The sequence below is a fragment of the Cynocephalus volans genome, chromosome 4, assembly GCF_027409185.1.
Source record: "Cynocephalus volans isolate mCynVol1 chromosome 4, mCynVol1.pri, whole genome shotgun sequence".
Lineage (NCBI taxonomy): Eukaryota > Metazoa > Chordata > Mammalia > Dermoptera > Cynocephalidae > Cynocephalus > Cynocephalus volans.
In genome coordinates, this window is record NC_084463.1 from 15,306,455 (window position 1) to 15,331,812 (window position 25,358).

A 25,358-nucleotide genomic window follows, 5' to 3' on the forward strand; every position below is an offset into this window, starting at 1 on the left:
AGTCCCCCCCACCCTCTTACCTCAGGAAAGTATATAAAATCAATCCCACAGTTCTTGCAAAATGAAAACAAAGACTTCATCTTAAAAAACAATCCTTTAATAAACAAAATTAGTCCATTTGAAACTCCCCAGTACCTAAGGTTCTAATCTTGGATGGGTTAGCTGCAAAATTCCAGTTCAGAAGCTCAGTCCAGACAGAGATTAACCGACTTGTGCTGGCATCTAGGTGCTTGGATTGCTGAATTGAGTCGCTGAAAGGGAAATGGGGCGGAGTGAGTAGGCCTCGCTGCCAGTCTGTTTCAGCAAACACAACTCCTGTCCACACAGTCAGCTGCGAAGGCAAACTGGAGGCCGTTGCCCTCCCCCAAATTTCTTCCTAGGGGGCAGTCATCTCTGGAGGAAAGATGTTCAGATTACAAACCGTTTTGTCCGGGCCACCTCACACAGGCCTGTGAATGAAGGTGGAGGGAGAGCTGATGAGAAAGGCCTGGGATGTGGCAGCAAAGGGGGCACCAGACCAGAACTGATCAATTGCTCTCCCGCCAAAGCCTGGAAATCAACAGTCACGTCTGCAAAGTCCTGGGCTAAGCACCAAGCCGGAGAAGTGACATGCGACCGGCCTACAGCTGCTGAGGGACTCACCTCCAGGGCTGGCCGCCTCAGCACTACGTCAGAGCCGAAAACCAAGTCTCCGGAAGATGCTGCGGCCTCCCTGCAGCCCACCAGCAATCCTGAGGATGGGGCGGCTGAGTCACGAGACGCCAGGCAGGCAGGTGCGCTCCAGCTTCCCCCGAGCCGCGCCTCACGGCCCCTGGGTCGCGAACGAACACCCCCGAGGACGGTGGGTCACCCGCCCCTCCTCCCGGCGAAGACGGGGCCAAACCCAGGTTCGCCACGGCCCCGACCCGAGACCGACGCGGCAGGCCGTGCGGGGGCGGGGGTGGGGAGCGCGGGGGCGGGAGGCCTCCGGATAGCGGTGGGGCGCGAGGGGAGGGGGGCCGCGGCGGTCCCCGGTCCCGCGGCCCGACGCGGCTCAGCTCTTTCCGTGAGAGCGGTGGTGGCCCTTAAAAGGGCCTTTGTGATGGCACGGGGAGGGCTGGGCGGCCGGGAGCGGCCTGCGGAGGCGCGGGCACCCCTCAGTACTCCTGAGAGGCCTGCGTGGCCTTCTTGCCGCCGGCCGGCGCCTTCGGCCCCACGGTGGCGCTGGTCTTCTTGGGCAGCAGGACGGCCTGGATGTTGGGCAGGACGCCCCCCTGGGCGATCGTCACGCCGCCCAGTAGCTTGTTGAGCTCCTCGTCGTTGCGGATGGCCAGCTGCAGATGGCGCGGGATGATCCGCGTCTTCTTGTTGTCGCGGGCCGCGTTGCCCGCCAGCTCCAGGATCTCGGCGGTGAGGTACTCGAGCACCGCCGCCAGGTACACCGGCGCGCCGGCGCCGACCCGCTCCGCGTAGTGGCCCTTCCGTAGCAGCCGGTGCACGCGGCCTACGGGAAACTGGAGGCCGGCGCGCGACGAGCGCGACTTAGCCTTGGCGCGGGCCTTGCCGCCGGTCTTGCCGCGGCCCGACATGTTGCGCGAGGTAGAAAGGCGAAGAGCAACGCCTCCAACAGACACCAAACAGACGCCCGCCGCAGTCCAACTGCTGCCGCGCTCGCAACTGGGCAGCCCTTATAAGCCCCTCAGGGCACACCTCCATGTCCTCCTGATTGGCCCTTTTCTCTAATACCCGCCCCCGGTTGGTTGCAGTTAACCCTTCGGGGTCGCGCCTCCGCTAAGGGAGCGCGCCCGCCGATTGGTCAAATTTGAAAACCTTTTGCCCGGGGAAAGAGCGGAGGAGGAGTGGTGGCACGCAGAGTGCCAACTACCCCCCGGTTGTAGCCAATCTGTGGAAAGCGCGCGAAATTTAAACGCTACAGCCGGAGACCAGAACCGGAAGCCAAAAGAGGTGGAGTCTGAAGCCGCTTAGGCATCCTCTGTGAAATCGGTGCCGGCCCAGGATTTTTATTTATTTAAAAAAAATTTTTTTTTCTTTAAAGATGACGGGTAAGGGGATCTTAACCCTTGGCTTGGTGTTATCAGCACCACGCTCAGCCAGTGAGCTAACAGGCCATCCCTATATAGGATCCGAACCCGTTATCAGCACCACACTCTCCCGAATGAAGCACGGGCCGGGCCGGCCCTCCGGCCCAGGATTTTTAAAGGAAAGGGGTCAAAACTACAACTACCTCTGCCTCCCCTTCCAGGTCTGGTCGCTCCCCACTCCCTCCTCCTATGTGGCAGAGAGAGAGTGAAAAAGGGAGGAAATGGGACCCCCTGAGAGTTCAATCCCATGCCAGAAAACAACTTGAATCGTATGGCCCTCCATACCACCTGAAGTATAAGGATTTCAAAATTTATTCAATATGTTCTGTCTGGTCTTAGTTCTGTTCACTTCTTGCTAGAAGGGGTCAGATGGGACAGAGAGATAGGCATCCTCTTGGAGGAGGTACCCTCCCCAACCCTCCCAATCTACCCCAAAATGTCCGTATAGGACATATACCTACAGGAACAACAAGAAAAAGACAACACTTTATTGTCACCATTGGGAGCACCTGGCCCCCAGTCTGCTCTTACTAATCAGAAAACTTAATTTATAGTTAAATATCAAGTTATCTTCAAGCCTGTGTCCCTATCCCTAGCCCAGGTTCTATCCCAAGGCCCAACATATTCCTTGAGAGTGAGAACTCTGAAAGTTGAGTTGTGAACTGCATAAAAGCTAATGTATCCCACCACAGGAGGCTGCATAGATGGAATGGAGAGGGACAGAATGGCAAGGTGAAGAAAGCCGTAGGCAAAGTCCAATCAATACTCATTAGAGGGCAAGAAAGGCTCCAAATGCCAATAATCTCAGGAGAAGAGAAATGCTGAGAATATTTGGAGGAGAATGAAGGGAGGCAGAGGCCTGGACCAGGAGGCAGTCATGGTCCAGACAGAGGTCGGCCTGAGTCAGAAACCCTCAAAACTGTGAGGTAAAGGGCAGTGATCAGGTGACTCAGACATCATAGAAGAGTCGAACAAGCTGGTACCGAATGGAGAAGGTGACAGCACTGCTCAGGATCTGCAAGGAGAAATGGACTGGATTAAGAACCATGGTGAAAGGGAGACAAGGAGGTGTAAACCCCATCCCCAACCTCACCTGCAGCAGCAGCAGGAGCAATGTGAGGTTTCTCTCATGTATGGGCCCAAAGACTTTAAGTAGCATGTTGATGAGTGTCATGTTGTTACACTCTGTGAAGGCACCATCCTCATTCTCACTCTGGCGCACTGTCACTAGCCGGAGGCTCTCTGCTACCTGGAGGGGCGAGAGGTGGAGAGAACTTCAGCTAATACCTATGTTTCAAGAATGGGGATCTGTTTAATGCTTCCAAGCTCCCCTTGGATCTGATGCAGACCTAAGTTCCCCATTCCCTGTGTTCAGGATGGTGGCCTGGGGCCTTACTTACTTGTTACCCTGTTACCTTTAGAATAAAGGTGCCCAAGAAAGAGAGGCTCTTGGTCTTGAACTTGGAATAGCTCATCTCCAGTTTGCCTGTCTTGGTATTGAGTCTGTAGGGGTAAGACAGCTTCATGTGACTGGGCCACTACTCAGAGAACTCTGTGGTTCATTAATAGGAAGAGCACTGAACACGGAGTCAAACAACCTGAGGTGTATTTCTGGCTCTGCTGATTACCACCATGTGATCACAACTGCTGTGAGCATTAAATAGATTATGTAAGTAAATGTGCTTTGTAAGTTATAAAGGGCTTCCCCATATGGGAAGAGTTAGCCCTTTTTTGGGCCCACTCCCTTCGCACAGCAATGTAGAGGCTGGCTTTAAATATTACAAGTGAAGGGCTGGCCCCGCGGCTCACTCAGGAGAGTGAGGTGCTGATAGCACCGAGGCCGTGGGTTCGGATCCCATATGGGGATGGCTGGTGCACTCACTGGCTGAGCATGGTGCAGACAACACTGAGCCAGAGGTTATGATCCCCTTACTGGTCAAAATAAATAAATAAATAAATAAATATTACAAGTGAAAAGACTACGATGTCCCTTTCAAGCCCCAAAGTGGCTACCTGGGCATGCGGTGGCGAGGGCAAGGGATGATATGCAGGAGCTGAGGCAGTGAGTAAAGGAAGTTGAACACCTGCGGCATGAAGAAGAGTAGCATGGTCTTGCTGAAGTGTCCCAAGATGCCCACCACGGCAAAGGTCATGCCAGCAAAGTAACAGAAGGTATCTCCCACAAACGCCCGTGCTGGGTACCTGTGTAGGGGAGAGTATCTGAGCCAGTGGCAAGAGGCATTACCAATCCTTTCTCTCACATCACACTAGGCACTGGGCTAGCCTTGACCCTAGTTCTGACTCAGAGGAGACTCCAGCTGTCCCAGCAACTCTGCAGGACCCTATTCCTGGGGCCTCTACAGCATTTGTCCCCAACTACTGCTAGGTAGAGAGCAATTTCAGAATACTACCAACTGAAGACCCATAAAACACTCAACACAGGTACACATGGCTTTAGCCTCTCCACCAGGAGGTGGGTTTTGATAAGGACCATCTTTGCTACATGCTCAGATAGTTGTCCCCCTTATCCACAGGCCTACTTACCAGTTATGGTAGAGCAATCCCAAGGTGGTGAAAAAAAAGGGTATCATAAAGTAGAGGGAAAAGACATGATCATCCCGATAATCACCTTTGGAAGCAGGGGAAAAAGAAAGAGGGAAAAGTTAATACCTACTTCCACTGCATACCTTGGTCCAATTTTTATCTTTCTCTAAGTTCTGTCCTCAGCAGTATGGTCCATCTCACCCAAGCCAATTTCAAGAACTCACTACCCCTTTTATGTCACCCAGGGAATTACCAATATTCCACCTTTCATGAAGTCTTCCTAAACTAGTTACTGTCTTAAATTTGGTTTAGACTATTCTGACCTAGGTTTGAATACCAGCTTTACTTCCTAGCTCTGTGACCTTGATCATGATACATTTAACTTCTCTAAGCCTCAGTTTCCTAATCTGTAAAACAGGGCTGATGATAACACCTGCCACATCGAGCCATTACAAGATTTTTATTTTTTGGCGGCTGACTGGTACAGGGATCCAAACCCATGACCTTGGCATTACCAGTACCATGCTCTCCCAAGTGAGCTAACTGGCCAGCCCCATTACAATATTTAAATGAGATAAGGTTTAAAAAGTGCTTAGCTTTTCTAAGTACTTGTGGATGGCCGTCAGTCAAAGACCACCAGAAACACCTATAGCCAAGGCTGGGTTTACTGACTTCTTGTAATAATGGAGACTTCAGAAACCAGACACCATGGGGAACCATAGAATGCCTCAGTAAGAGAGTGTTAAGGGAAGCTGTTATAGGATTTTGGGGGAGTAATTTTGGGGAGGGTGCAAGGAAGTAGAGTTTTGCTCTGGACTGGATACTGTCAGAAAGCAGGAGTAATTCTATGATTGAGCACTTTAATAGTTTTTATCTAAGAAGTGGGAGGAACTGAGTTCGTATTAGAAAGAAGCAGCAGTCTCTCATGTTAGCCAGGAGAGAGATCTTGGTCATTTTGTGGGTTGCTCAGTGTTCTTATGGTTTTGTCTGTGCTCAGACATGATTAATGGAGGGAGGGGTCTGGTTTTTGTCTTGCTCCATCATGGCCACAGAGTGATCCTGTCTGATGTTGGGGTTCTGTAGGAGAAGATCATGGCCTACCTATTAGCACCAACCCAATGACAGGGCTATTTTTAGTTCTCACATTTAATAAATTTTCACTGTTATTTGCAAAGTAAATAGCTTCCCTCATTTTCTATAATTATCCACATATATATTTTTTCCTGAATTCCCCAAAGCTATATATCAGGAAACTACCTTAACACTCAGACTTCTCTTCTTTCCCTACTCCCAATCCCACCTACCTTCCAGCTCCACCAGGTTGAAGACAATGATGGAAGCAGAAATGACTAGCGACTGGCCAGCCTCTAGGCCATTAATTCCTGCTAGGATATTGATGGCATTGGTACAGAACACTGCCAGCAGCCCCATGTAGACATAGTACAGGATCCCTGGGGGAAGACACAGTATGAAAAGCAGTAGTGCTACCTAGGAAAGGAGGATTTAACAACATTCTTCTTATGAAGGGCCACCAGAAAGGATCTGGAAGACATGGGAACAGAACAGGGACATTTGGAGGAGAATGTGGAGAACCAGGAAGGGTGCTCTGCTGAACCTCTCAGGGGAGAAGGGTGCTCTGAAGTAGGTGCCATAGGGGCAGTAGTGACAGGGCTACTCACCCAAGTCCAGATGCAGGCCAAGAATCGGGCGGAAGGGCTTGGGTACCACAATGGTGGTGTTGCCGAAGTTGGTGAAATAGACCATGAGCAGAGGTAGTGAGGCAGCTGTGGGCAGCAGCAGCTTATGGCGCCAGCGCAGATTCAGTACATCATCCGCGAAGCCCAGAAAAATCATGCAGCAGATGGCAAGGAGGGCACCTATTAGGGCCACAAACTGGGGGAGGCTCGGGCAGGTCATAACTCAAGCCTACTTCCTCCCATTCCACCTTTCAAGAATTCCTGTCTTTTCAATTCGTTCCTCAGCCCCTCCTCCCAAGCTGAAATACCCGCAACTCTCTCAGGTACCCCCCAAGCCCCAGCCACAGGCAACTGCCCCCATTAACCCACTTACTTCATGGTGGGGGAATGCCTTACACTGCTCCTCCACAAAGCAGCTCAGGAAAGGGAAAGGGATGAAGCAGAAGAGGATGATAAGGAAAACAGCACCGCTGATTACTCCCTGGGACTCTGGGCTGTGGTCCATTAGCAAAGGGGTGGAGGGGGAAGAAGAGAAGGGGCGTGGTCATTCACTAGTACAAGCGTCACAGTAACCCGAAATGGTCTCCTTCCCAGACTGGGTGGGGGCGGGAGGCGTAAGGAGGAAGGCACCTCTGCTGGAGTCCCTGATATACCCAAGGGTCGCCCCATCCCTTCCCTAACGCTAACTAGTTCTGCCCATCACCTCCCAGAGTCCCCTGGGTTAGCGCTCAGTCCCCGCCCCTGCCCACCCCACCCCTTCCTCAGCCTTTGCCCCCTGTCCCGGCACATGTTGTGCCGCTGCTCACATCTGTTGCCGGCTGGTTTTGTTGAGGTCCAGGCCACACAGGCGCGCGGCGATGAAGTGGCCACGAAAGGCCGGGATGAGGGTGAATGTGGCCACAAATCCCAGCAGCGAGCCGATCAAATTCACCAGCAGCGGCATCGGCAACGCTGGGAAGGCCCACATGGTGACTTGCCAGGGGCCCCGCTCCGCCGCCTCCTCAGCTAACGGGCAGCTGGGCAGCAGCCCTGAGGCCTCAGCAGTAAAGAGTGGCCACCCCCCACAGGCAGAGGCTTCGCACACCAGCCTGAGCAAAACCGAACAACTCTGACTTGAGCCGCCCTCGGGATCCCTGACAGCCTCTAGGAAGCAACCTCTGCTGTGCCCTGAGGCAGCTGCCTACCTACTGTTTCCGCCCGGATCTTGTTTGCGGAGCACCTGTCGCTGCGGAAGGCGGCGGTCACCATTTTTAATACGGGCACTAGAGTGGGGACAGAAGTGTAATTTTAAATCACAAACTTTGTTCGAGAGTAGAGTCATCACGAGAGTATTGGAAAAGCAATTAAAGGACGACAAGCAAGAGCGGATGCTTTCCTAACATTGTTAGAGATGTACAGGCCAGGGCGGAAATACCTCTTGCCCAGTTCCAAGATGAACTCCTCATTGTACCACGTGTCTGACACCTCTCACTCGGTGGTTTCACGTCAGTTTAGCCTACGCAGTTCACGTTTAAAGGGCTAGTACCCCGCGCTTAATGGGGGATGCTTCTGGAGCCGGGAAGATGGCTAGTGGAAGCGAGGGGGTGGACAGAAGGGACGAAGGTGTGGAGCGGCGCCTCTTCCTTGTAGGAAACCTGTTAACAACGTAGTCGGAAGCCAAGGTAAACATAACTCAATTCCCGGAAGCAGCTACGATTTGGAAGGACGAAAATTCTAAAAGCGTAGATACTTGAAAAGCCCCTCCCACTCGGTTTTTCTCGTCCTTGATCCTGGTACTTTTTCCTCAACATCCCACCCACTTTCTGTCTCCACTGGAACAGTTAGTTGCCGGGCAACCCGCTGTGGCACTTCACCACTGAAGGGACTGGGAGTGCCCTCAGGTCGTGGACTTAACCCGGACTTAAATTTGAACCTGGATCACTGCATTGTGCCAAGCTGCCAAAACGAGGCTAGGCGTTGCAAAGAGTTAAGGAGGCGAGAGAACCAGACCCACACCTGGCTTCCTGTGAGCGTGAGGAACTCCCAGTAAGGTTTCTTCCTCCAGGTCGCTGTGCCTTTTGCTTGGCACCTGTTACTCTGCTAGTAACACTTCACTAGCATCTACATTCTCTTTCATTCTCCCACAGGCTCTTAAGCTGCAGATTATTTCCATTCCTCAGAAAGGAAATCACCACCGGGCATGTTCCAGAAGTCAGGGTCTGGTACACTTTAGGCCAGAGATAGTCTCTCCATTTACTTAAAACAAGGTGAAATGTCCCTTCTACTTGAAGATGGCTCTAATTAACAACTGCAACAACAAAATCCCAGAAATGTATAAAATACATAGATATGTATACATACATATGTAATCTCTGTAATTTACTTGGTAGTATTCCACCAAATTTTTTGGTACCTATCCCACTGATACTGTGTGTGTGTGTGTGTGTGTGTGCGCGCGCGCGCCTCTTTAGACTGGAAACTCCCAAGAGGTAAGTGTTTTCTGTTCCACAGGGTGTCCCAATGGGGCTAAGGACACAGAAATCTGTGTACAAGGCATCATCACACATAATGAATCTGAGTCTAAAAGAGGTATTCTGAGAGCAATAGGTGCACATGGAGGGAGCAATTAGTTGTAACCAGGGGAAGTGAGAGGGCCTTGAGGGAGAGTAGTGTCTTGAAAGATTTCAGTAGGTGTAAGAGTGGAAGGCCCTTCCAAACAGGGAGAATGAGACACCAGGAGCAGGTGGAAAGGAGGAGCTTGTGGGATCCCCGGAGGAGACAGCCTTTGTTGATCAAGAGCATGTTGAGACTCCCTGGAGTTCTGAGAGACAGTCTGTATCTATTTTCTTTTTTATTAGGAGGCCAGTCCTAATAAATCTTCCTTCCCAGCCTGGCATGGAGAAAGAAGCTTTGTCTCTTTCTTTTCTAGAGATCATTAGTCCTCCCCACCCCCATCTCTAAGAGGGTGGGAGGACTTGTTCAAAGACAAGACACTAGGGATTCATCATCCACGTATGTTAACATAAGAACCATCAAAAATGGTTACTAGGATACAGTGATATAGTCTGAATATTTTCGTTCCCGTTATGGTAAATGTCCAGTTGATTTTCAGACTAACCAGAGGGAGAAACAAACAAACTCATGATTGTTGGCCTCACTTGAAATTTTTGCCATTCCTGGTAAAAGTTCAAATATTTGCCTGAATGCTGAAGCAGACCCTAGGACTCATAGACCAACTGAGTTGTCAATGGCCCCAAGCTGAACAGACAATGTCTGAGATGGACATCTTCTCTAAGTCACCTTGAGTACCTCCCAGTGAGGAAGGCCAAACCACTATTAAGTCTGACTGCCAGAAAAAACCTGTCCCAAAAATGTTTCACAGTGCCTACAAAGACCATGAGAGCGCAGATTTACACCACCAAGGTCACGGGTTCAGATCCCCATACCAGCCAGTCTCCAAAAAAAAAAAGGAAAAAAAGGCCATGAGACAGCTCTGGATAGTCTGGGGCTGTGACACTTACAGGACCCTATCTGTGGCTCTGTCTGGGCAGCTAAGTTACTCTTCTCTTTTCTTCTTACTTCTCCCCTATCAGATAGCAAAAGTTGTTAGCAGAAAGCAAGCCCCAGAATCTCCCATTCCACTGAGATAACATGAATGATTTTCAAAAAAATGGGAACAATATAGAAATTTTTAGTATGTATGTATATATATATTTGGGTTTTTTTGGTGGCTGAACCATGCAGGGATTGAACCCCAGACCTTGGTGGTATCAGCACCACACTCTATCCAAGTGGGCTAACATGCCAGCCCCAGAAAATATAACACACTTTAAATATATATGTAGGGCTGGCTAGTTAGCTCAATTGGTTAGAACATGGTGCAGATCTCCTTAACAGCCAACAGCGAAAAAAAAAAGAGAATATTTTCTTTTCTTTTCTTTTTTTTTTTTTAATTTGACCAGTAAGGGGATCTTAACCCTTGACTTGGTGCTGTCAGCACCATGCTCTCCCAAGTGAGCCAACTGGCCATCCCTATATAGCGATCCGAACCTGTGGCCTTGGTGTTATCAGCACCACACTGTCCCAACTGAGCCATGCCCCCCCCCAAAAGAATATTTTCTGTTAGACTTCTTAAAATTGCAAAGAATTTTTTAATTCCTACTATGCGCATAAGAAACTCTTCAGTACTGCGGAGGACACAAAGTGATATAAATGCAATTGCTCCCTGCCCCCGCAAACAGTCTACTTCAGTATATTTAAAGCACCTTCATTGAACATGAGGGAAGAGAGACAGTAAGACATGGTCCCCACTCTTAAGCAGCTTCCTGGTGAGTGGAAAAAGCAGACATATAAACAGCCAGCTAGACCGCACACTGGCCAGCTGCCAAAACAAAAAACAATAAAAACACAACAACCAGCTAGACTATAAGGTAGAATGCAGTAAGTGCTAGAGGTCTAAGTAACAAGTGGAAGATTGGGAAGACTAACTAGGGAAACTCATGTAAGACTGAATTGTGAAGCAGTATCTGGCAGCATAGGACCAAGTGTTTAGTGGAGGAGTTGAGGGAATAAATCCAAGAACTCAGAGAACTGAAATCCTTGGGAGGTCTGAGGATTCCTGAAGAAGAATTCTTGGAGGAAGGAGCTCTTCATATGAAACCTTGCGCCTGGACAACTTCCAGATAACTGCTCCCCTAGCTCTAGCTGCTCTGCCCACTGACGGCTTCCTCCTGCCTCTCTGGGTTCTGGTCCTGAGTTCTCTCCACCCTCAACTTCATGTCTCCTCCTCTCCTTGAGATTAGAAACCCAGACTCTAGGAATCTCCATTGTTTTGGGAGTCCAGTGACAATGCATGGGCAGGGCCACAGCAAGGTTACCTTATCACTCCCATCTCTCCCCATCATTCCTTTCCTTACAGAGAAATCCAGGGATGCCCAGGCTATCGCACCACCTCCTCTGGCTCAGACAACCCTGTTGCTGACCTGCCAGCTTTTGCCTAACTGCCACCCCACACTTTAGAAGGCATTGTTTACTCTCCTGTGCTTATTCCTCAGACAACTAACTGGATTTGGGAAAAAGATAATTTAACACCCTTCCTTTCTACTTATCTAAGAAAGGCACTTCGTTTGCCAAAGACCTTCCCATGTGTATGAAGAAGGGGCTCTTCCTTGGGTGGCTAGTTAGCTCAGTTGGTTAGAGTGCACCCTTGTAATACCAAGGTTATGGGTTCGGTTCCCTGTACCAACCAGCTGCCAAAAAAACAAAAAGATAATTTTCGAATGTGATAATATATGTAAAATAACAAATCATGGTTAAAAAAGGTGGTGGGGGGGCCTCTTCCTTTGAATTTTTTTGTAGGTTTTTCCTTCCCCTGTCCCCAGAAAGCAATGATGACCTTCAGTCCTATGGGGACTGAATCCATACCCTAAATCTAGGAAAAAGGATGGATCCTGAGGCCACAGTTTGGGCAGCGTACCACCAACACCATTTCTTGGAAGCTTGTTGGGATAGTACACATTTGGATGGCAGGGTCTTCTGGTCCACTCCATTGATGGTCCAGTGCTAGGTTGCCAGCTCCCCTCTCATTAACACCCCCTGTACACGTGCTCCATAGGCAGGAGCTGTTACTATGGAAATACATTATTTTTAAAAACAGATGCAGCCCTGGGCTTGGGAAATATCTCCAGAACAAACCCACGCGAACAAGGAGGTTAATGGGGGTGTTCCTGGGCCCTAGCTCCCAGGGGAAGAGGGGTGATGATGTCGGAGGGAATTCAATATTCCATATTCTATTCTCAACCTCTACCAGGTTTAGGTTCTGCTTTCTCTCTGCAGATATAAGCTGGACCTCTGCTAGGGACTTCTGTCTGGGAGGGATGCTCTCCACCTCCTGACCCAGGGCCTAGCTTCGGCCAGGGGATGAGAACCTAGAAGCTGCTGAGCCTGGGGGTGTTAGGCGAAGGGGCGGTGATTTCCTCAGGGTCACCTCCTTCTTAACCCCACAGGCATCCAACCTGTAGCAATCTGAGAAGCGTAGGGGAAAGCAGAGGCGGCATCTCGGGTAAACGAAGTCACTGTTGCTGTGAGCTCAGGTGAACGGGAGCACCCTGATTCCCGAGGACTGGGCGAGGTGGTAAAAGATCCCGCCTATTTTCAACCCCGGAGCCGCCTCCGCTCGCGCCTCGTCCTCCAGCCCTCTACCGCAGGAGCGCCAGGCCGGCCCGGCCGCGCCCGGAGCAGGTGCGGCTCCTTTAAGGGCGGGTGGGGGCGGGGCGCCGGCGATGTTGTCAGTGTCAGCTCTGCGCACGCAGCCCTCCCGGAGCCGGTGCCGGCCCGCGAGCCCCCGCGTCTCTGCAGACCAGTCCCCGCCCGGGTCCAGCGGGGCCCGCGCCGTGGGAGGAATCGGGCGCTGGCCGGCGACTGACCAGGACGGACTGCCAGACCAAGCGACCACGGAGAGAGAGACCCCGGCGTAGCGACCCCGGAGGACCTCCTCTCCTCGATCTTTTGCACCCGCTAGTCCCCGGCGCTCAGCCCCGGAGAGCCCTAGAGCCCGCGCGCCCAGCCCCGGGGGAGCCCGCCCCCGCCCCGCGGCCCGCCCGGGCCATGCTCCCCCGGGGCAGCGGCTGAGCCCGAGCCGGGGCCGGCACCGGAGCCCGCGCAGAGCATGGATCCGGGCTGGGGGCAGCAAGACGTGGGCTGGGTGGCCCTGCTGATTCTCTTTGCCGCCTCGCTGCTCACTGTGTTCGGCTGGCTGCTGCAGTATGCCCGGGGCTTGTGGCTGGCGCGGGCCCGCGGGGGCTGGGACCCGGGACCCGCCTTCGCCGCGGAGCCCGCGAGCTCCCTGCGGGAGCTGGGCGTGTGGCGCTCGCTGCTGCGGCTGAGGGCGACTCGGGCAGGCGCCCCTGAGGAGCCAGGCGTCCGGGGCCTCCTGGCGTCGCTCTTCGCCTTCAGGTCTTTCCGGGAGAACTGGCAGCGGGCTTGGGTGCGAGCGCTGAACGAGCAGGCCTGCAGGGACGGGGTGAGTTGGGCAGAGTACCTAGGAGATCCTTTCAGCCCTTCCTTGCATGGGAGGAACTGCTTATGCTAGGAGGGCCAGATGGGGGTGGGGATCAACTGGGGAACCCCAAGGCTTCTCCGTCCCTGCAGGATCAGAGAAAAGAGTGTAGGTGAGGCTGGGGGTTGTAGAAATCCAGTTATGTCCCAAATCCTCTATTTTTTGTGGGCAATGTACTCTGGCTCCAAACCCTTGCACAAGTTGCTGTTCTCATAGCAACACTAATCTCTGTGCCTTAGGGCACTTCCGCCTAACCTGGCTGCTGGTTGTGTTGGGGTGGGAGGTTGTGGGGAGAGGAAGACAGGTGCACCTGCAGAAGGAATTTGCTTGGTCCTCATGCACCACACCCAGTTAACATTTCATTCCCCAAATCGCTGGTGTGCCAGGCAGATCACCAGGGAGCCTGAATTACCACCCTACCCATCAGTAATTTCACTGCTACAGTCAAATACATTCTTCTCCTTGCTGGCCTGCGGTGTACTGTATTTGCTGGGGGCGGCAAATGTTCAGGTGGAGAGCACATTGACAATCCATGCCTTTCCCAGCAGATGAACTTAGAGCTGCCCCTTGAGGGGCAGTCACAAACCAGCCCAGCCTACTTCCTCCCATTGCACCATGGGCATCTGGCCTCCCAGGAAGTGGGGCAGGAAGCGTGGTCATGAGGCCAAGGTGGGGTGGGAGGTCTCCTTCTTCTGGGGCCTCCTCCCATCTTGGCCCAGCACTGTCTCCTTGCCTTCGCAGTCCACCAGCTCCTTGCTCAGAGGGTTCTCCATTTCCAGCCACCATGATTTTAGAGACTCTACCATACTAGCTTCCCAAATGTCTGGAAAGAAAAGTGGCCACAAGAAGTTGCTCTGTTTCGTCTGTGCAGCTGGCCAGCTGAAAGTTAGATGGCATCTCTCAGTTTACACCTTGAACCTACCCCTGCACTCCTCTCTGCACCTTGTCCCTGGGTCAGAAACAACTCCCCAGGACAGCTGACTCAGCTGGACATTGGTCTCCCTTGCAGGGGACAGGGAGATTGACCTTCTAAGCATCCATTTCCCCATCTCCCTCAGCCTGGCCTTTGAAAAGACAGCTACCAGAGCAGAAGTTGGCATCCCCTGGTTTGCCTGTGGGTTTGTTTCCTCCATCTCAAGACCCAAGGAAGAGTTGCTAGCTCAGACTGTGGTGTGCCCCCTTCTCAATTCTTCTTCCCATGCTGCTTTCCAGATAGGGCAGTAGGTTGCTTCCACTGGGTGGAATAATTAGGGAGCTGCTCTTTTGAGACCTAAGCTAAGCAGCTTTCTGCTTTCTAATACCATCCTGCTGTCTGTCTTGAGGAATTAGGCAGGACCCTGGACTCTTGAGCCCTCTGAGCTTGCTTCTCTTCCCAGTCCCTGTGGTAAAGTTTCCCAAGACCATGCTGAGCTACTCTTCATCTCAAAGAATATGGATAGAGTCATACTCTTGAACCTCTACTTCTTATTTATCTGGAAGAAGGCTTAGCAGAATTTCTTCAGCTCTTATCTTGCAATAAGTGGCCCTACTGCCTTCACCTTTAGCTCAGCCCTTCCCTCTCTGCCCAGCTATTATATATAGGTGCCAACCAATACTTTATTTTTTTCTATGTACACTTTTCTTTGGGATTAGGGTAGGGGATGAAGGAGAAGGTGGGGAGAAGAGGGAGGCTCCTGGTATTCCAGAAGGAATCCAGGGTTGTCAACTCAAGGTGATCTAGTCTCTGAAGTGGTCTAGCTCCTCTGTGGCCCCTAGCAGCTGCTAGCCCCTGGAGAGGTGGGGTTTGAGGGGCACATCTCCTGTCCTAAAGCTTGAGGCAAGGAGAAGCCAGAAGCCAACCTGCAGCTGAAGCCTCTGCAGTGCCAGGGCCCAGCCAACAACTGAGCAGGCTAGCCCTGTGGGGGCCACTCCAGAGACCTGATCCTGTGCCTGCATTACTGTTCCCTTAGAGCTCCATCCAAATTGCCTTTGAGGAGGTGGCCCAACTCCCACCCAGAGCCAGCATTAGTCACGTGACCTGCACCGACCAATCAGAGCACACCATGGTAAGGGTCTAATGGGCACTGCCTTCTTTGGGGTTTGAGGGGGCCTGACCCCAAAAGTTCCCTTTATTCTGGGGGTTCTTAACCTGGAGTTTGTGAATGCATTAGGAGGGGTCTAAGGATTGGCATTAGGAGGTCTGAGAATCCCACTGACATTACGTGTAAAATGCTGTACATGTATATCTGTATTTTTCAGGGAGAGTCTTTGGCTTTTATCTGATTCTTTTAGGGGTTTTTGACTCTCAGTAGGTGAAGTCCCAAGGAAAACAGAGTGGGAAGGGGTCTGCTGAACCATGATAGGGCGGGGCCCAGCAGGGCAAGTACTTGTGTCTATGCCTCACTCTGCCTCGCTCATCTCAGGTGCTGCGTTGCCAGCTCTCTGCTGAGGAGGTGCGGTTCCCGGTCTCTGTGACCCAGCAGTCCCCTGCTGCCGTCTCTATGGAGACCTACCACGTCACTCTGACACTGCCACCAACACAGGTTGGGGGGAGATGTGCGAAACTGAGTTGGGCAGGGGGTGGCTCATTTGACACAGCTTTTTCCATTTGGTTTCTCTCTGAGATGGAATTCAGGAAGGGAGGGTCCTCAGGAGTTGGGAGTCATTGGAGGACTGGGGCAAGTCAACCCAATCCCTTTGTCCCTGTCCCCAGTTGGAAGTCAACCTGGAGGAAATCCCTGGTGAGGGGCTGCTAGTATCCTGGGCCTTCACCAGTCGCCCAGATCTCAGCCTGATGGTGCTTCCTAAACTGCAGGCCAGGGAGGTAAGGAGGCAGGGCTGGCAGAAAAGAGGCAGAACATGAGGGGAAGCAGAGCTGGGGGCTCCATCTCTTTATTCTCCTCTTCTTCTCCCTGCAGAGAGGTGAGGAACAAGTAGAACTCTTCACAATTGAGGAACTGATCAAGGATGCCATTGTCAGCACCCAGCCAGCCATGATGGTCAACCTCAGGGCTTGCTCTGCCCCAGGAGGCCTGGTGAGTAGGCACCCAAAGCAAAAGGTTTGCATGCACCCTGTCCCCAGGGTACTATGTGAGGATTCTTGCTCTTTTTACCTCCTTCTGCTCTTAGGTACACAGTGAGAAGCCACCCATGATGCCCCAAGCCCAACCAGCCATCCCCAGACCTACCCGGTTATTCCTACGGCAGCTTCAAGCTTCTCGCCTGGGAAGTGAGCTGGGAGGTGAGAGCTGGAAGCAGCGAGGGGACTTCCAAGACTATGGTTGCAGGCACTCCTTGTCCCTCTGCCAAGGGTACAGCCTCAGTATTCCTCAGTGGCATCTTTGATCTGAGCATCTCCTAATTTCTGGTTCCTCACAGGCATTGAGGAACTATGCTGTGTAGCTGAGCTCGACAACCCCATGCAACAGAAGTGGACCAAGCCTGCGAGGGCTGGTCCTGAGGTGGAGTGGACAGAGGACCTGGCACTGTAAGGAGTGACCTTTCCCCCACCCCCTGCTCCCATGGGCAGACTGAGGATCAAACCCTTCTAGCATAGTCCTGGCATGAATCAACTCTGTTTTCAGTAGCTCTTGGTATGGGCCCCTATTGTATGCCAGGCCCTGGCCTAGTTCCTGGCGTACAGACATGACCAAGATACAAACCCCCACCCCTGGGTTGATCACAGACTCAAGACAGAAACAGATGTATGTAAAGAAGATGGTACAAGTGCTCCAGTTGAGGTTCACATGATGTACCATGGTGGATAAGATTAATTCCCATAATGGAATAAGGATCAGAGTAGGCTTCATGGAGGAGGTGGCATTTAAACCACACCTTAGAACAAGAATAGGATTTCACCAGAGTGTGAAAGTACTCTTGGCAGACAGAAAGTACAAGTACAACTTGAGCAAGTGAGAGAGGGTGATTTGAGACAGAGAGAGACTGACAAGACAGGGAGCAGAGGGCCAGGGACGATTTGAATGTCCAGTTGAGGAGTGCAGTCTCCACTTGGGCCCTGTCCCATTCTCTTGGGAAGAAAGAGTAGTTGGAGTGCAGGATAATCTGATTGGAGGATTTGTACTATCTTATTTGTTTCATCTCTATGTCTGGTCTGCAGTCCATTCAAGGTGGGTTCAGTTTACTAATCTTCCCCCTCCCTGCCCCATCTCCTCTTGGCCCACAGGGATCTGGGCCCCCAGAGCCGGGAGCTGACCCTCAAAGTGCTGAGGAGCAGCAGCTGTGGAGACAGTGAGTGTGGGGCAGGAGGGGGCACGTCTGGGTGAGTGCTGAGTGGAGCCTGGCCTGGGCCCAGCTCATGGTGCCACCCCTTTCCTCAGCTGAGCTCCTGGGCCAGGCCACACTGCTTGTGGGCTCCCCCTCCAGACCACTGTCTCGAAGACAGGTGTGCCCACTCACCCCAGGACCAGGGAAAGCCCTGGGACCAGCAGCCACTATGGCAGCAGAGGTGAGAAGCCGACCACTGGGGGAGATGGGAGGACACAGGGGACAGGTGGTCTCTGAGGCTTTGCCTCTTTGCTCTCCCACCCCTTGGCAGCTGCAGTATGAGGAGGGCTCCCCACGGAACCTGGGCACTCCCACCCCCTCCACCCCACGCCCCAGCATCACACCTACCAAGAAGATTGAGCTGGACCGGACTATTATGCCTGATGGCACCATTGTTACCACAGTCACCACTGTCCAGTCCCGGCCCCGTGTAGATGGCAAATTAGGTAATGAGGAGGAGCTTGCGAACCCATCTCTAGCAGGGGATTGTACCATTTCTGCACACTCTCCGTATTTTCATGGCATCTCCCCACACCCTCAGTAGGCTACGTGGCACTTACCCACATTCCTATTAGTTTCTGTGGTGTCTTTTTGTCCCCATGACATCTTCTTGATCACCCTTGTGACTAATCACCCCTTAATCATCCTTGCCCTCTGAACCAACCAAAGTCTTTATCTTAACAAAGCTAGTAGGGGGTGGGGGTCCACTGTAAATCACCTCCCAGCTCACTGACCCTCCCCCACCCACCAGACTCCCCCTCCCGCTCCCCGTCCAAGGTGGAGGTGACGGAGAAGACGACAACTGTGCTGAGTGAGAGCAGTGGCCCCAGCAGTACCTCCCACAGCAGCAGCCGTGAGTGGGGAATGGGGATGTGTGAGTGCCGGTTGGCACTGGTGCCCCAGAGTCAGAAACAACTTTGGGTGAGGCAGGAGAAGTTCAAGTCCAAGGAGGAGCCAGGGAGAAGTCAGCTTTTCCATCTCTACCCCCAGCAGGGGAGAGCCACCTTTCCAATGGCTTGGACCCTGTAGCAGAGACAGCAATTCGCCAGCTCACTGAGCCCAGTGGGCGGGCAGCCAAGAAGACACCCACCAAGCGCAGCACTCTCATCATCTCTGGTGTTTCCAAGGTAACAGGGCTTTGGGGAGAGGAGCTGGGATAGGGAGAAGACCCTAATGGGTCACTCCTGCCCATTACGACTTGTCCCTCCTGCCAGGTGCCCATTGCTCAGGACGAGCTGGCACTATCCCTGGGCTATGCGGCATCCCTAGAAGGCTCAACACAGGATGATGCAGGGGCCAGTGGAGGTCCCTCTTCACCTCCCTCAGACCCACCAGCCATGTCCCCAGGACCCCTAGATGCCCTCTCCAGTCCCACGAGTGTTCAGGAAGCAGATGAAACAACACGTTCGGACATTTCTGAGAGGCCGTCTGTGGATGATGTTGAGTCGGAAACAGGGTCTACTGGTGCCCTGGAGACCAGAAGCCTCAAGGATCACAAAGGTGGGGAGATATTGGCAGGATGCGCCCCCCCCTGCCTCTTTTATACCCAGTGTCATGATTTGGGTCCTACTGGTCACTTAGGGACATGGAAACCTCAAGCCATCTTGCCTTCTCCTTCCTGCACTAGGAGATCACCGGAGTTCCCAGCCTGGTTCAGCCAAGCTAGAGTAGAGAGGGGAACTTGGTGCGTTGGTTTCTGGCCTGGATCTGATGGGCTTGGATGACAGGAAGGGATGCCAAATTATTTCCCTTTGTCTCCATTTTTCCCTCTTCCTGAGTCTAAGTGTCTGTCTTCCTTCTTTTTTAAAAAAAATTTTTTCCCTTTCAGTCTGTACCCTCTTCCCTATAAGAAATCCTACCCTGGCCCAACCCTGGTCCTTCTGGCAGTGGCACAGGCTGTGGACAGCTGTGGGAGTTCTAACTTCAAAGCATGAGGGACTTGCCCTAAAACATATTCCTCCCTCTACCAATGAGTTTGTCAATCACAAATCTAACTATTTATGATTTAAGCATGCATCACTTCTTGGGATAATGAGATTCCAAAGTCCAAAGCCTGCATCTTCCTCATTATATTGGTTCTGAATTTACCTCTTTGAAGTTTTCAGAAGCACCACTTGCTGTTCATTCCTGGAATTTGGTAAAGAAGTGTCAACCCACTTTTCCCTTCATGATTTTTTTTTTCGGGGTTGGGGGGTGGTGGCTGGCTGGCTGGTATGGAGATCCAAATCCTTGACCCAGGGGTTATAACACTGAGCTCTTACCAACTGAGCTAACCGGCCAGCCTACCTTCATGATTTATAGGCTTTGGGGAACATCTTCTGTTCAGCCTTTGTCTTTCCATAGGAAAGAGGCCCAATCCCGGTCTGTCCTCACAGAGCAGCCAACCCCTGGACATTCCTCCTTGAGCAGTCAGGAATGCCCCCAGAATCCTATAAGTACCAACATTATTTCCTCAGGAAGGATAGAGCACATTTTTGTTTCTACTTTCTTTCCTGAGGAAGTCTGGTTTCTAGGCCAAGGGACTGGTTCTGCTCCACATCTCTCTCTCTCCATCCTCAGTCCTTTCTCTGCCCCCTACCTCACCCCACCACCCCCAAGCCCCTCTCTCTGCTTCAGCTTCCCCTCTTCCCCTGCAGTGAGTTTCCTGCGCAGTGGCACTAAGCTCATCTTCCGCCGGAGGCCTCGACAGAAGGAAGCTGGTCTGAGCCAATCACACGATGACCTCTCCAACACGACGGCCACACCCAGTGTCCGAAAGAAGGCTGGCAGCTTTTCTCGCCGCCTTATTAAGCGCTTTTCCTTTAAATCCAAACCCAAGGCCAATGGCAACCCCAGCCCCCAGCTCTGAGGGCCCTCCTTATCTCCTGAGTTAGGAGAGGGCAAGAGTTCTCTCAGCCCATTTTCCACATACCCTTCCATCCCCCTTCCTGGATTCCCCATGCCTGGGCTAGAAAGCCCTCTGGGTTCCAGAAAACCTTGTTCACCCTGTGCCCGGGGGCCTTTTGGAAGGGTACTTGCAATGGGAAGCCTGTGACAGGTGGGCACCCGTTGCGGAGGACACAGGAGGGAGTTGGTGGCTAGGAGTAAGGGGAGGGCTCTGTCCTGGCATGTGCGTGTGCGTTCCTCAGAAGCCTTTGCCTCCTGCTGACACTGGCCCCTGAGAGGAGTCCAGGGTACTCAGCTCCTCAGCTGATCCCTTCTCCCTTATTTATTCTCTTATCTATTTATATATGTGGTCTAGGACCTCAGTAAACAGATGATAGAGGGCATCTCTCCCAGGTGACCCTTCTTTTCTCTCCCAGGAGGGTAGGCAATTCCCTTTGGGATGGGGCTCCCACACTTCCCTCAGGTCTCCACTCAGACCAGCACTGATGTCTGCCTCTGAGGACATCGGCGGCTCACAGAAAGTGGGGCTGGTGTCCTGGATGGGGGGCAGGTACTCCCCACCTCCCTGCCTCCCTTTCTGTTCTTCATCCCTCCCTCCCCCTTTATTACTGTTTTTGTACTTGATGCCTTCTCCATGAGCAGTGGCTCCGTTAGAAGGAGGGAGCCTGGAGCCTGGTGGGAAGCCTTCCCCAGAGAGATGGCTTTAGGCGCTTTATTTAAAGACTGTGTGATGACGGAACAAGAGCAAGGCTGCACCTCTGTATGCTGGGAGATGATGATGTCCATTGCTGTGTGATGGCTTAACATTTAATTTATTAAATTAAAGTCAAATTGGAGTTTATAAACTGAACAACTGGTTATCCTTTGGAAGGCAATGAGGCTGTGGTGTTGATGAAGTGGTAGGATGAGAGATGGGGACCCAGATAGTGACATGGAATAGATGGCACACATAGTGGGCCTGCTAAGAAATGCCTGTAGGAAGAAGGGACATGCAGAGAGAGGATGCAAGAGATGAGAGTCTTTGAAGGGTGAAGTTGTAAGCAAAAAAGTCAATTGGCTAGTACAGGCATCTTCATTCCCCTTTCTTGAACAGGTTTCTCCTTCCAAGATATAATAGAGTTCAGACAATGGGCTCGGGAACTAGCCTAGATGTCTGGGTTTGAGTCCCAGCTCCACTTATTAGCTATGTGGCCTTGGGCAAGTTATGCAACCTCTGAGTGCCTCCATTTTCTTATCTGTAAAATGGGGACTGTGGTAATCATAGCTATCATTTGGTGTGGGTGAGAAGAAAATGAGTTATACACTTAGAACTTGGCTGGCATATAGTCAGTGCTGAAAAAGTTAACTATTGCCTTGGAGAGACAGATTAGAAGGGGGAAGTCTTATAAGTGTTTCATCATCATAAAAAGTTTTTCATTCCAAAATATGGGCATGTTTCAGGGAGTTATAGGTACTACCAAACTCTATGTCCGTGGTTCCTGTCCTCTAGGACCTTACATAGTACTTGAACCAGGTAAGCTGCTGCAGGATGTGGGACAGCACAGGACCAGGAGGCAGGAAAACTAAATGCAACAAACAACACTGAATGACCTTGAGCAGGCCACTTCTTTCTGGACCTCAGCTTCCTCATCTCTAAAATAAGGGTTGAGTGTGGTGCTGATAACACCAAGGTCAAGTGTTTGGATCTGCTTACTGGATAAAAATAAATAAAAATATAAATGAATAAATAAAATAACACAAGGATGGCCTGGATAATCACTCAGGTCACTTCCAGCCTCAACATTCCATGTCTTACATATATCGCAGGGGGTTGAGTGGATGTGCGTTCAGGTAGATAGCACATAGAAATTGTTAATATTTCCCATGCCGCTGTCCATACTAGTCACATAATGTGGGATATTTGGAAAGAGTGGCAGAATATAGATATTTGTTTTTTTCTTTTTCTGTTTGGCAGCTAGCCAGTAACGGGATCTTAACCCTTAATGTTGGTGTTACCAACACCATGCTCTAACCAAGTGAGCTAACTGACCAGCTTGGATATTTGATTAATTTTTATGTAGTGAAATACTCAACTCTAGGTCATGAAATCTTAAAGAGATTTTTCAAGCTGTTTCCCTTAATCTAAGAAATGCAACTCATAGTGGTTCACAGAGGAGGAGTTCGTTTACTAATATGACAAAACAGACAAACACACTGAACTTGTATTCTCAGGGGAAACTTTTGGTGATGGGAGGGCAAGTATTCAGATTCCCACTGGGCCTGGGGTTTGAGTAAATGGTAACTGGAAATTGTAATCAGGTTCCAGTGCTGAGCTCCCCAGAGTTCAATGGAGTCACATATTTTATAGTGAACAGAGCCTGGTCATATTTCAAAAATATGGATTTTAAAAATGAATGAAAAAGAACAATGAGGGCCGGCCCGTGGCTCACTCGGTAGAGTGCGGTGCTGATAACACCAAGGCCCCGGGTTCGGATCCCATATACGGATGGCCGGTTCGCTCACTGGCTGAGCGTGGTGCTGACAACACCAAGTCAAGGGTTAAGATCCCCTTACCGGTCATCTTTGAAAAAAAAAAAAAAAAAAAAAAAAAAAGAACAATGAAACTTAATTTCATCAACATTATCCATTTCACACTTTCAGAAGAGATCCACAGCTTCTAATGAGTATGAATTATGCTTTAAGTTTTTGTGGCAGCTTTTAAAAAACAAATCTCAAGATATGTCTGAATTATCCAGCCAAAATTGTGGCTTGTTTTCAAGTGAAGCAGATTGAGATGGAAGTAAACTATGCTAGACAGTAAGACACTGCCTTAAATCTTGGAAACATATACTGTATATAGATCCCAGAGCAATCCTGAAATTTTTGCTCGTTACCCATGTTTCAGTTTACACAGCTCTGTGAACTTTTTCTTCATGAAATTGCTAAAATAAAACTAAGAGCCATTTTCAGTGGTGTAAATCTGAATTAAAATGAGGTTAGCATTTCATGTACTAGTATAATTATGTACTTTTGAATGAATAAAGTTGATAAAATATCTTTTGTTACTTTTGAATTATATTTTTAAAACTCTATTTTAAAATAGGGACCAAGCTTTAATTCACTGTTGTTAAAAACAAAATTCGGGGTTGCCAGGTTAGCTCACTCACATGGTGCTAAGGTCAAGGGTTTGGCTCCCCATGTACCTGCCAGTGCCCCCCCCCAAAAAAAACCCAACAAAAAACCAAATAAACAAATGCATGCACAAATATGACCTTACTATTTTTAATGGCATCTTTAAATTCATTTTACTTATATTGAACATTTAATGTGTTTTCTGATTACATAAATTATACAGGTTTATTTTTAGGTTAGAAGATACACAAAACTATAATGTAATAAAATATTAATCCTAATACTCTTCACAGGGCTGGCCGGTTAGCTCAGTTGGTTAGACCGTAATGTTATAACACCAAAATCAACGGTTTGGATCCCCATACCCTCCAGCGGCCAAAAAACAAAACAACAAAAAACCCCTAATGAACTTTACTAAGGTACACAGTTTATTTAACAAACATGTCTTGAACTCTTACTGAGTTTGAGTCACTGGACTGTGATGCGATTATAAAGGCGTAGAACGCACATATAGATACAAACCTGTGCTCCCTCACTGAGCTAGTGTACTGCAAAATGCAGACGAGTCAACAGTCAAATACACTGTGATAGAGCTCTACTGGGAAATACGGAAAGGGCTATCAAGGAACACTTCGCGGGAAACAAAGCGTCTATACTGAGATCAAAATGAGTAAGAATCAGTCAAATAAACATGGGAGGGGGAGAAGGGGAAGATTACTTCCGCCAGAGAAAACAGCAAGCACAAGTCATGAGAAGCAAAAGGCGGCTGTGTGCGGTGGAGAAGCTGGAAGAAATTTAGGACTGCAAAGCAGGAAATGAGGTCAAGAGGACTCAAGATAGTTGGAGAAGCAGACAGGGCCCAGATGCTGAAGGGTCTAGAAAGCCTCAATATGGTTTTGGGGTTTTACCCTGAGGGCAATAGAATGCCTCTGAGTTATATAAGCGGGGTGGTGAGTTAAACAGATTCGCTTTGCGTAAAGATCACTCCGAGTGCTCCATGGATAACACTTCGGAGGGAAACAAGAGTGCACACAGTGGGACCGTTAGACTAGTGTGGAAATCCGGGCTGGACGATTAATGGACTAGGGTGGGGGTGGTGAGGATAAAGAAAGACGGCTGAATTTGAGATGTGTTTAAGAAGGTAGAATCCACAGGACTTGGCAATGGATTGGGTGTGACAGGTGAAGGAGGAATCAGGGATGACCACCAGGTTTCTGACCTGAACGAGCGCATGGATGACAAGGTCTTCGCCGAGCCTGGGAAGAAGCGAGGCAGAGGTTTCGGGGAAGGAGAAGCCAGCACAGGAATGCCAGTATTTAAAAGAACGCTGTGTATGGGAGGGCGGGGGAGGAAGGATCATGACAGGTGTCTGCACTTTCTGCTCAATTTCTGTTTTGGTTTTTTTTTTTTGGCGGCTGGCCGGTGTAAGGATAGAACCCTGGACCTTGGTGTTATCTGCACCACGCTCTAACCAACCGAGCTAACCGGCCAGCTCTAAACTAGTCTATTACTTAGAAAAACAAAGACAAAAACAAAACAAAATAAATTAAAATTTAAAAAGATTTTTTTAATTAAAGAAAGAAGACTAAGCGGGTGAAGGATGGAGGTAGGACCCCCAGTTTTGGCCGAGCGGGTTTGGGCAACGAGCCTCTCACGCCTCCTCCGTACGCCCACGCGGACAGCTAACACAGGAAGCCAAAAGAAAGAGGAGACTCCACTGTGCGCCCAGCCCAGCCCTGC

At 50.6% G+C, this 25,358-nt stretch overlaps 3 protein-coding genes across 5 annotated transcripts; 1 reads left to right on the forward strand and 2 right to left on the reverse strand.

The window, feature by feature from the left end:
- Positions 1–75: 75 nt before the first annotated feature.
- LOC134374674 (histone H2AX) lies at positions 76–1,628 on the reverse strand. Its single transcript, XM_063092562.1, has 2 exons — positions 643–1,628; positions 76–251 (listed from the first exon to the last, which is right to left on the reverse strand). Exon 1 carries the CDS (start codon positions 1,566–1,568, stop codon positions 1,137–1,139), a length of 432 nt encoding a protein of 143 aa, XP_062948632.1. The 5' UTR covers positions 1,569–1,628; the 3' UTR covers positions 76–251; positions 643–1,136.
- A 951-nt stretch (positions 1,629–2,579) lies between these two features.
- DPAGT1 (dolichyl-phosphate N-acetylglucosaminephosphotransferase 1) lies at positions 2,580–7,495 on the reverse strand. Of its 2 annotated transcripts, XM_063094147.1 has the most exons (9): positions 7,129–7,495; positions 6,696–6,816; positions 6,305–6,518; positions 5,930–6,076; positions 4,626–4,710; positions 4,095–4,283; positions 3,497–3,584; positions 3,175–3,330; positions 2,580–3,096 (listed from the first exon to the last, which is right to left on the reverse strand). In XM_063094147.1, exons 1-9 carry the CDS (start codon positions 7,287–7,289, stop codon positions 3,031–3,033), a joined length of 1,227 nt encoding a protein of 408 aa, XP_062950217.1. In that variant the 5' UTR covers positions 7,290–7,495; the 3' UTR covers positions 2,580–3,030. The 2 variants fall into 2 exon arrangements, with proteins under 2 accessions (XP_062950217.1, XP_062950219.1); XM_063094149.1 differs by lacking the exon at positions 2,580–3,096 and having other exon boundaries at positions 3,243–3,330; positions 3,482–3,584.
- Positions 7,496–12,627: 5,132 nt separating this feature from the next.
- On the forward strand, positions 12,628–21,360 carry C2CD2L (C2CD2 like). 2 transcript variants are annotated; one of them, XM_063093722.1, is made up of 14 exons: positions 12,628–13,322; positions 15,308–15,403; positions 15,761–15,880; positions 16,051–16,161; positions 16,256–16,372; positions 16,467–16,578; positions 16,716–16,824; positions 17,521–17,585; positions 17,675–17,802; positions 17,893–18,067; positions 18,373–18,474; positions 18,612–18,748; positions 18,836–19,121; positions 20,258–21,360. In XM_063093722.1, exons 1-14 carry the CDS (start codon positions 12,969–12,971, stop codon positions 20,467–20,469), a joined length of 2,124 nt encoding a protein of 707 aa, XP_062949792.1. In that variant the 5' UTR covers positions 12,628–12,968; the 3' UTR covers positions 20,470–21,360. The 2 variants fall into 2 exon arrangements, with proteins under 2 accessions (XP_062949792.1, XP_062949793.1); XM_063093723.1 differs by having other exon boundaries at positions 18,615–18,748.
- The last annotated feature ends 3,998 nt before the right edge of the window (positions 21,361–25,358 follow it).